An 11,358-nucleotide genomic window follows, 5' to 3' on the forward strand; every position below is an offset into this window, starting at 1 on the left:
TCATGTTGAAAAAAATCTTGCAGCCAAGGAGCAAATCAGTGAGGTTTCAGATGCTTTCAGACACCTTTCTTCTGTCATAGGAACACGTTTATAATAATCTTCGTACGTTGAGGATTCAAACTGTTAACGTGATTTTTTTCTCTAAAACAGGCTGCAGGTGATATTGTTGACATAAGAGAAGAAATTAAAAGTGATTTTGAATTTAAGGGTAAGCAATAAGATTGTTTTATATATAGTAATTTAAGTATTTGCCAATTGTGTTGAATTGTAAGAAATCTTCTGTGAGATATTTGGGATTATATGATACTTTTTAATTCATAAAGTGCAAACATTTGTTCCATTTATCCATTAATTTTTATAATTTTCGCATAAATTTTTATATATTTTAATATTTAAAAACATAAAGCATTAATGCATAAATAAGTTTTTGATGAAGAACTTGATTCCTGCCTGATTGATTTAAGTGGTGAGTTACATGGCTTTCTTCAGAGTTGTTTAATGATCCAAACAGACAAAGCTCAGAAGATGCACACTCTGTGCTCCTGGTTTGTTTGGTCTTGGACCTTGGTCAAGTCATAATGTATCTTTTGCTAGGTTTTCTTCTTTTCAAACTGTAGCTCTAGATGCTGTTTTTGGAAGAAAGAATGAATATGGCCTGAGCATATTTTAGCCATTCGTTTTATGTTGCCTGCAGAGGTATATTCCGTACACAGGTTGTTTGCACGTCCATCTCGTAGCTTCTCTCGCCAAGGATGGGCCATGTGTTTGCGTTTACTTCCATAAAGGCCGTGGTCCCCTGTCAGTTGTGAAGTGTTGCAATAGTGAAAAATTTTAAAGCGTTACAGAAATGGTTTATACTTTGCTACTGTAGAAAACTGTTACTTTTAACCTTTATTTTGATAAAGTTCAAATTTTAGTTAATAACTCTGAAGAGAGTTAATTTATTGGTTGAAATAGAGATAATTTTAGAAGCCATATTCTAGCCGTGCCATTTCTACTGACGTGGCAACAAGTGGCTTTAGAAGGTGAAATAAAGGAGACATATATTAAAGTGAAGGAGCAGAAGGACAATTTATGATTTTTGTTTGTGGTGACCAATGAACGATTTACGTATTTTACAGGTCCGAAACATAAAACTTGTTAATACTGTCTTATCAATGATAGTTACAGAGCTATGAAGCATAGTTTTGATATTTTCACATTTAGAAAACAGTGCTGTAAGTTCGCATATATGATAGAGGTCATCTTCGTAACATCCTAGACTTCTTCCTGTTGCCTTCCGCAAAGCATTGATCTTTTTTTTTTTCCAAATGAAAGACAGATAGGTTTGAGTTTAGATTTTCTTTATCTCCAGCCCTCACAGAGGATTACAAGTAAGGAAAAGCAATTTGAGAAGTAGAAATGTTCATATGTAATTATAGTAGAACTTTCCAGGGGTCACCCTCCGTAGACTCCTCCTTGGGTATGCATGGTTGACAGTGCCTTGGAGTTGAAAGTACCTGTGACGAGGCTCTAACGTGCTGTGTTAGTAGCCGAGTTCTTTTGAGTGAGCGTGGAAGGTGGATGGTCCTTGTGTTGAATTTTGCTTTGTGACCAGGGCCGGGTGTGTCATGGCGGTTTCTGCGTGTGCAGTTTTGAAGCTCTCGAGCAGCTCTTCCCAATCTGTAGTGTGCTCGGGAAGTCTCTGGGGCCCTTGGGAGTCAGCAGGTCCAGGCAGGCCCAGCGAGTCCACACTTCCGGATCGCTCTCCAGGAATGCCAGTGCGGCCGGTCCTTGGACCACACTTTGAGGAGCGGGACCCTGAGAGACCTGCATCCTTGGAGTTCCCCTGCGTGGCTCGAGAACCATGCTCCCCTGTGTCTCAGCACCCCCTCGCCGCGCATGAAAGTCTCACTGTCTCGGTGTGTGTCTTTTTGAAGTCGGCTATTAACAGCCATGTTTTTCCTTTTTTAAAAAACAGCAAAACACCGAATTGCTCATAAACCTCACTCCAAACCCAAAACTTCAGATATTTTCGAAGCAGATTTTGCAAATGATGTCAAGTCCAAGGATTCACTTGCTGATAAGGACCTGTGGGCTCGACTTGAGGAACTGGAAAGACAAGAACAATTGCTGGGCGAACTCGATAGGTACCTGATGACAGATGACCCTTCCAAGGGGATCTGTTTCTATATACGTTTCCTGCTCATCTTTCTCCTCATTCATTAATAATGTGTGCTCATTGAAGAAAATGCGGAAAAGCGTAATATGTTAAAATATCAATAATCCTGCCACCCTAAAATAAATGTTACTTCTCTAGAGTATTTCCTTTTAGGGCTGTGTTCACGCACATACCCACACATGGTGTGTATGGAAATGCTTAAAATCAATATCCCTATTATTTTAATGATAAGATTTCAGCCATACTTTATACAGTGAAATATTAAGACAAACCAGTAGTTGACTTATAATAATTATGGATGTTTTATAGATTACATTTTAAATGAAGTATTTTTATATTATAATCAGGGTAATGATGTGTGTTTGAATACCTTGTTAAAAAGAAAATTTTGTTTCGAGTTTGTCACTGCTTTGATTTAAGTTTGTCACTGTAAAATGTTTATTCTTGCTTTCCTTTGCAAACTTTTCTGTTTTTTTGAGCAGGCAGTTTGTAATCTGGTCAGGTAGTTATATATATGGAAAACTTTACCAAATTGCTGTTTGAAATACACATTAGCACTCACTTAGAATTGTCAGAGCGCTCAGTGAAATCTGTTATTACAGAGGTTCCTACGTTATTTTGCTTAAATGATGTACCATATGCAGTAATTAGTTTCTGTGAAAATAGGACATGGAGCACAAAAGATATTTTTTCTACCATTTCACCTATAAATTCTTAGGTCTTTTTGTGATACAATTTCATTTTTTAAAATTAGTTTTGAATCTCGTGATTTTTCTTGCTCATGATTCTCTTTTTTTACACGATGTTACTGCATTTTGGGTTTCGTTATTTTTAAAAGGTCCACAAATCCTTTGTCGAATGGAGCATGAAAAATGTGCGTGTGTGTGTGCATATAAATATAATTATATTTGTGTGTGTGTGTAAACCTTTTATTTTGTTAAAATTATGGTAATGCATGCTTATAAAATGTTCAGAGCATAGACATAGAAAACGGGGATGCGCTAATGTTCTGTGGCTTTAATGTCTGATATTTAATGTCCGATCTTTAAGTAGAGTTACGTATTCTTCATGGATTTCTTACACATTTCTGACAGTATTATTTATATTGTGCTTATATTTTCTATGGTCAGTATCCTCCTTTTAAAGATAAAATATCACCTATGTTCTACTTATGTTTGAATAACTGTAAAATACAGAATTAACATAAAAACTGATGTTTTCCTGTTTATTTTAGAACATTTTTATTAATCTAGAATTCTAGTTAAACATCTATTTAAAATTTTAATTTTTATCCATTGAAATGAACAAAATTAGAATATATAAAATTCTAGTGTGTTCCATCTGAATTTTCTTTTCTTTTCTTTTTTGTTTTTTTTACCAGTAAGCCTGATACTGTGATTGCAAATGGGGAAGAGACAACATCTTCTGAAGAGGAGAGGGAAGATCAGAACATAAGTGTGGATGTGGCACCTCAAGGGACAGACTCTGTTACTCTCAGCAGTTGCCGTGTGGCCGATACGCGTTCCGGACTGCTCAGTGGTCACATGCATGGTCAGCTGACCTGTTCAATGAATGGCTCAAACTCTTATCATAGTGATGAAGACGACGATGACGATGGTGGCGATGGTGATGATGGAAATGCAAATGTCCATGATGCTGTGGGGGCTGGAGATGATTCCGTACCAACAATATATTTTTCTCATACTGTCGAACCCAAGAGGGTTTGTATACTTTTAACTTTACTAATTTTGCATATAATTTGAACACTAAACATCATCTACGATATTCTCTTTAAAAGAACAGTATTAACAGTAGTTAATAGCACCAGGCAGGAAAACCATCTTTTGCCTCTTGTTCTGACCAACTTGTCTACAAAGAAAAAGGAGAAGAGAGAAGTCTAGATAGCTGTTATTGGGCCGTCGTTCGCTGAGGCTACAATAGGGTTTGAGTTGTTGGGGTCTGGAAGGGGATCAGATGTGAGTGGCAGCTACTGTAACTCCACCTGTCTTTCATTCAGAGAGTTTTCTTAAGAATTCTAGAGTTAATTAATATTGTGGGCATTTTGGTGTATTTAGGATGTTTGAAAGTGACTGCATTAGTTAAATTTTTAATTATACCAGGTTGTTGTTCTCTGCGTGGGCATAAAGTGAATGGGAGCATCACGAGCAAAAAGGAAAATTTTAGGAGGAAGTAAAAATTAGCTCCTTTTCTGACAAAGTAAATGTAAACATCTGTGGGTAATCATGACTTTAGAATTTTGGCGTTTCGGAGCTGGCGTCGCTGTAGACATCTTCCAGTGCGGGGTTTGAAGCCTTGCTTTAATATCAAAAGACGTTTTGTTCCCTCCCGTGCATATTGTAGGATTTCGGTATTTGAAATTGATTGAAGCGGGTCGCCTCTGGTTGAAGGAAGGATGTAGGCTTCCTTAACCCTATCCCCTGACCTCGCTCGGCTCCATAGTGCTGTTCCACGAGCCACCAGGCGTCGTCTCATTTTCTTTCTCAAGGAAACTTGAGGCCAGGAGACCACGGAGCTGGTTACTAATAAAATGGGGACTCCTCTATCTCAGTTCCGTGCTCCTCACCACCAGGCGCCCCTGCAGGCATCGCTCGAGTCAGCCCTCAGTGCCTGTGATGGTTGTTTAATGAAACATGTTTAAAACATATTCGGTATTTCTCACGTTCCGTAAGTTATCCTTGCTGTACTATGAAGTGAAATAATTGTGGGTTTTTTTGATAGTCTAAGACTTTAGACTAAAGGGAGCATCTCATGAATTCTTTTGAAAAAAATTGATTAGCTAGAAAAAAAAGTTTGTTTTGTGATTCTTTGTTCAGGCTTAAATTTTTTTCTTATTTTCAATTAGATTAAACAGAAGAATAAATAATATTCACAGGGATATTATGGGGAAGAGCAGTCATTAATGTGGAAAGTGCGGTATAAATGCCGAGGAGGGACATAGAATAATATATTAATCCCGAACAGGACTGGTTTTTATTTTTTAGTTTGATTTCTAAAAATTAGAGGTATTTAAAATTTTAAATAGGTAAGCATTACCTAATACTGCTTTTATGACTAAGTTTTATGTTTTTACAGAATATTTCTTTTGGTTAACTGTGCTCTTTGTTTTGAGATGCATGATTTAAGCCAAAAATTTACATCAAAGTAATGGGGCGCTGCGAAAGCGCATCATAAATGCAGCGTTTAGTTTGGATGCACAGTTGATGCTCAGACAGCGTGGGGTCGGGTGCACCGATGCTGCACAGTAGGAAATCCACGTGTAACTTTGACTCTCCCAGAACTTGACCACTGACAGGCAGCCCGCTGTTGACCAGAGGCCTTTCCGACCCCTTAAGCAGTTGATTGACACATCTTTTGTACGCTATAAGTATTATATACTGTATTCTTACAACTAAGTCAGCTAGAGAAAAAAGGCTATTGAGACAGTCCTAAGGAAGAGGAAGCACGTTGACGGCGCCGTGCGTGTTTATCGGCGCTGTGGGCTTACGTTGTCTGCCTCCCAGACGACCCGACCGTCAGTGCGTGCGTCGGTACTGTCCTGTACGATACAGAGCACTGTAGACGTTACGTGCAGTGCTGACGCTAGACGTCAGAAAGGAAAAGGTTTGTGAAAAAACTTCATATTTACTGTCACATGAATCGCTACAGGTGTAACGATTCACACGTCGATAATGAGGAAGTAGTGTGACTGCTGTCTGGTAGCCTCGTGTACTCGGCACGGTTGCTTCACGTTCAGGAACTCTCCAGAAAGTTTTCCAGTATATTGATTGAAAAAAATCCTCACGTGAGAGAACCTGCGTAGTTCAAACCAGTGATGTTTGAGGGTCACTGTATTTTGCCTTCTATGTACTGATAAAGTCACCGAAGACTAGAATTGGCCCTTAAAGATGTAATTTAATGCTGTGAAAGTCTGTCGAGGACTTCTAACCCTGTCTGACACTGCATGCCATTTTGGTGTCAGAAAATTTAAACTGCCTCTCTTACTGTTATTTAACTACAGAGTTTATTGGTTTTTACTTTTGGTCTTGATTTAACTTCTCAAAAGGATTCTAATTTTTTTGCTGTGAAAATTTTAGGTCCGAATAAATACTGGAAAAAATACCACTTTAAAATTCAGTGAAAAGAAAGAAGAAGCCAAACGGAAGCGGAAGAGCAGTGGCGGCGGGGGACACTGGGCCCAGGAGCTGCCCACGATCCGGACGCCTGCCGACGTTTACAGGTAGGCCGGCCCCACCCGCCCCTGAGCCCGAACTCGAACCCGTACAGGAGAAGTGTCCCACTCAGAGGCTGCCCTCAGCAGTGACTGGCCCGGTGGTGGCCTGCCGCGTTTACAGGCTCCCGCGGCTTCCCGTCCAGAGCAGGCTGCATGCCGCGCGCATGCTTTCTCCCGGCTGTGCTTGTCCACTGGGGCTTTTAAAACATTCCCCATTGATCTAGTCAAAAAATGTCAGAAATGGAGGAGTGTGTTTCTGGTGGGCGGGGGTGGCACCTTCTCACTCCAGCTGTGACAGGCTGGGCGGATTCACGAGTGGAAGTGAAATACGCAGCCTGCGCTTTGGCTGTGCTGCTCGCCGAGGAAGTGTCACTCGAAGATGCCGCCGTTCTCATGACCCGTGTTTGTGACGTAGTGAATTGAAATTCGCTGTCTTCCAAGTAGGTCTAAGCTGTGGGGAGTGTTTGGACAAATCAAGCTGTCGTCACCCAGAGCATGTTTATGAATAAAGTGCTCCATTTTATTAGGCCAACAAATTGTGTTTTAAAAATAATATAAAACATAGCATGTCAGGCTACAAAATTATTTTGAATGTGAAAATGCCGACAGAACATTTCAGATTAATTTCTAGAAGAGATTTTAAAAATTATTATAAACGTCCCCTCCGTATAAGAGCTCCCTAACGTGAGTGTGTGCTTCGCGGGTGTCGCAGAGTCTTTGTGGACGTCGTGAACGGGGAGTACATCCCTCGGAAGTCGATCCTGAAGTCTCGCAGCAGAGAGGACAGTGTCTGCAGTGACACCAGTGAGAGCAGTGCCGCTGACTTCGATGACAGACGTGGGCTTTCGAGGAGCATTAGCTGTGACGAGGCCACTTGTAGTGACACCAGTGAGAGCATTTTGGAAGAGGAACAGCACGAAAACCATCAAAAGAAGCTACCACCCGTAACAGGGTCGCCTGAGGTGCGCGTGCGCCTTTGCCTCTCCCCTTCCTGCAGTGTCTCGGACAAACATTTGTGCGCCGAAAGGCGTAGTAGCTTATTTCAGAGGGGCCTGTCGTTCACTCTCCCTGCTTTACCCAGTTATTTTTGGAGTTGCAAAGGTATTTATTTTTAAAAGTGCAGCTGCTGTACCTCTCAGGTATGGTCTATTAACCATTAATTTTATTGTCTTTAAATGATTTTATTTTATATATTTTATTTATCGAAGTTAAACAACTGGGGAATGGCATTGTTTATCTCGTAGCTGTTCCTTATACACATATTTATTCTCAAAAGTTACAGGACCTAATTCCAGGCTCGTACTTTTTTGATAATAATTTTTAAAGACTAAGTGATACATTCTCTTGACTGATTTTGTACGCTTGGTGTACACAGGTAAGCAAAATATGCGTGAAAGTTTACATATCATATTTTAGTTAGAAGATGAAAGGGGGAGGCTCCAAATATTAGAAATCTTTTAAAATATCTTTAAAAAAATCATAACAGTTCTTTGGTTTTTATAGATCTTTATGTGAAAAGCTATGGAAGGGTATATCTTTGGTTCTAGTTCCAGCATTTTGTCTACATTACTTTTGTTCCAATGGAACATGCAGTTGACCAAATAAATCTAGCAAACATCCACTTGAAATTAAAGAATGATTTTTGTGGAACCTTTGATTTCTGTCCTTGAATTAATTGTATTAAATTTTGAGACCAGCATTTATTTGCAGGAGTATCAGCACTTTAATTTTTCATTTCCACTCACCTCAAATAAAATTCAGCCAAGATGCAATGAAATACTCAAATAATTGCATAAGTGGACACCACCTAAGAGACGTCACTACTGCTGGAACTCAGCGGTAGGCTGGCAGGCAGCCTGGCCGCCTCAGGATACCTCATGTCCCGGCTGGTGTTTGGCGCCCTAGTAGCAATTTTTATTTTGTTACTTTGTTTTTTACAGCCTCGGCTGGACCTAAATGTATGAAAGTTGAGGACCTTTTATTTACCCGTTTTCGTTTTAATTCTGGATGAAACGTGTATTTTCCATTTTGTTTTCTTGTGTGTATGCTATAAAAACGGACATATTTGGTGGTGTAATTAAGATATATTTTAGTGGTCTGATTTCTCTGAACAGTTTGTATTTTGATGTTATAGTTTTGTCTTTTTATCCCAAAGTCTTACGAATTTACTTTTAATGAAAACAAATGTGTAATTGACAAATACAGGATAAAGATTTGGCGGGCATCTGATTTGCATTTCATTACCATAATCTGACTTTTGTGTTCTAGGCTTTCTCTGGAACCGTAATAGAAAAAGAACTTTTGTCGCCCTCCTTCCCACCTCACCCAGCCGTGGCTCACCCCGTGCTCTCCACCATCCCGGAACGAAAAGAGGTCCCGTCAGGAGTGTCGGGAGTATCGGAGGACGCTGCAAAGAGGGTTTCAAAGTTCAAAGCTGCCAGATTGCAGCAGAAAAACTAGCCCTGCCTAGGAGATGGGAGTTTATGTCCTCAAACCTAGTTCTGCATTCGTTTAGAATACATAGAGCAACAAAAGTTCCGTGCCGTTGGAAATAAGGCATCCTGAGTTAATGGGGCAGGAGGTTCTCTCACTCTTATCACAAGAAAAAGGAAAGTAAACGTTTGAAGACTTTCGTAACCATCTTGTTTTGTTAATTCTCTGAATACTGTCAGTCCTCTTGTCTAAGTTTGCCTTACGATGCAGTGGCGGCTTTTCGAATTATTTTTCAAAGAATACTGTTCATATGCATTGTTTTTGTGTTTCAAACTAAATACAGGCAGTTTTGTACCAGCTGTGATGTTGTGCATACCATATGGACCATTTTAAGAAACTTTTAAAATTTCAAATAGATTCAACAGTTATATTACTTGCTTTAGCATTTTAAAGGCACTTTAAAAAAAAAATCTACTTCTCGTAGGTTTTGCAGCTAGGTGGCTATTTAAAAAAACTCTCCCCCTTGACCGTCATTCTGTAATCTCTAAGGCAGAAAGCTACATGTACCGGATGGGAACGTTTCTTTGATAGGAAGGATGGTTATTTTGTAAAACTTTTTTTTTTTCAAGTAAAATTTTATGAAACTTGGTCTCTAAAAATGTCGTGAACTTTCTGATTTAGTAGTACAGAGATGTCTTTGATTCATGTTTATGCTCCATGCACCACACAGTGGGTCCTTGAATTCTTACGATTCCAGTGTGTGCAGTTTTAACTGGCATCATGTTTTCGTGGAGAGGAAAGGTTGTCTAGATGCTAAAAAAGAAAAAGAAAAGATTTTTAAAGTAAGAAATTTTATGTTTTAATTGTCTCAACATTTTCATTCTCTAAGGCTACTTTCCTTGTAGTAAATAATTGAAATAACATATTTACTTTTAGCAAGACTCCCTAAAATACAGAAATTTATTCTAACATGGAAAATTACACTGCAAGTGTTAATCATTAGCTTGATGCATGCTAAAATGTAGCTTTTAAAAAGCATTCTGCATTAGTACTAAAATAAGCCATCAATGCCAGTCCACCCTCTATTCATGGCTAAATATTTAAAGGTTATTTATAGCTTCTTTAATGAATTCTTGCTTAAACAAAGTGAAATTATGTCCTAGAAAAGTAGAAGCTATTTGTAACTAGAACAGCACAACTGTAAAAGTATTATGAATATGTATTTTAATAATAAGGGAATGGGCCTGAATCCCCACAAATTAATGGGTAATTCAGAACAGAGGATTGATTTTGAAAGATCGCCCAAAAATGTGGGAGATTTGTTCTTTACTAAGTTTTGATCAACTGTGCAAACATTTTTAGTTAAAAACTGTTTGTCTCTCAGCGCCCCCTCCTCCATTCCCCACAAAAAAAACCAAACCAAACCGACTAGAGTCACGTGCACACGAGGCGCTCCCGACTCCACGGCTGCTCACGCGCGCCCGCCCGTGTGTCGCCCCCGGCACGCACGCGCCGCGGAGTGCGTGGCGCTCACGCACCTGTGATTTCAAGAACACTGGCGGGTAACTCTCCGTGTTCACGAGCGTCATCTCGAGCCTGCTGTCGCGCCTGTCATCTGTCACTTCTTGCAAATAGATGCTCCCTCATAGGACGAGGCGGTGGTGGGAGCAAAGAAAAGGCGTGTGACGGAGACGCTTCTGTGTTCTGCCGGAGGCCGGATGACGGCGCGGCCCCGGTGCGTAGCCACCGTCTAGTGACAGGTGCACTCTGCAACTTGACGTCTTAGCTTCAGTCTTCATGTTAAATTCAGATTTCAGTGGCGTAAGCTGAAGCTGCTGTTAAGTGTTCTCTTTCAAACCACTGCCGAGCAGAACAGCAGATGGAAAGAACCCTTTATTCTGAACTAATTTTAGACCAACAGAAACGGCGCAGAAGTGCAGAGCTCCCAGACACCTGCCCCTCCCCACTTCCCTAACGTCGCAGCGTCCCGTGTGACCGTGACATGTTTGTAAACGCCGGGCTGACCCCAGCGCACGTCTCACGTGAATTCACCAGCCTTCTCGCTCGGTGTTCTTTCCTGTTACACGGCGCTGTGGCAGGACGCCGCCTTGCCTCTGACAGCTCCTCCATTTTTCCTGGTCTTTCGTAACTTTGTCATTTTTCGAGCGTCCCGGGCAGGTGTTTTGCAGGATCCTCCTCAGCTCCGGTGTGTCGGAGGTAGTCGCGTGGTTAGAATGAGGTGTTGCTTTTTTGGCAAGAATAGCACAGAAATGTGTCATCGAGAGGTTCGTGGCAGAGTTGCATCCTGGCGTGTCCTTTAAGAGGGCCACGGTTTCCTTGTGCTCACCTGCCCCCCCGGCCCGGAGCACCTGCCGGCTGTCTCCGTTAGCAAGCTGCTGTCTTTTCCTTCGTGCTTAGTAAGTGTCTCGGAAGAGGTGCTTTGAGATTGGGCAGATACTCTTTTCCTCCTCAAATTTGAGCCCACTGATTTTTGCACTGAGGGGGGTCTTGTCTGTAGCAGTTGCTGCTGTGG

General features: G+C 40.7%; 1 protein-coding gene across 1 annotated transcript in view; it reads left to right on the forward strand.

Annotated features, from left to right (window-relative positions):
• Window positions 1-9,184, forward strand: part of URI1 (URI1, prefoldin like chaperone) — a 37,519-nt gene extending 28,335 nt beyond the window's left edge. Inside the window, exons 6-11 of the mRNA XM_023523053.1 lie at window positions 151-208; window positions 1,961-2,129; window positions 3,543-3,882; window positions 6,256-6,398; window positions 7,105-7,354; window positions 8,661-9,184. Coding sequence (XP_023378821.1) covers window positions 151-208; window positions 1,961-2,129; window positions 3,543-3,882; window positions 6,256-6,398; window positions 7,105-7,354; window positions 8,661-8,852 — 1,152 coding nt within the window. The 3' untranslated portion in view covers window positions 8,853-9,184. The remainder of the gene's footprint in view (window positions 1-150; window positions 209-1,960; window positions 2,130-3,542; window positions 3,883-6,255; window positions 6,399-7,104; window positions 7,355-8,660) is intronic.
• The last annotated feature ends 2,174 nt before the right edge of the window (window positions 9,185-11,358 follow it).

Source organism: Pteropus vampyrus, unplaced genomic scaffold (assembly GCF_000151845.1).
Source record: "Pteropus vampyrus isolate Shadow unplaced genomic scaffold, Pvam_2.0 Scaffold376, whole genome shotgun sequence".
NCBI classification, from domain to species: Eukaryota; Metazoa; Chordata; class Mammalia; order Chiroptera; family Pteropodidae; genus Pteropus; species Pteropus vampyrus.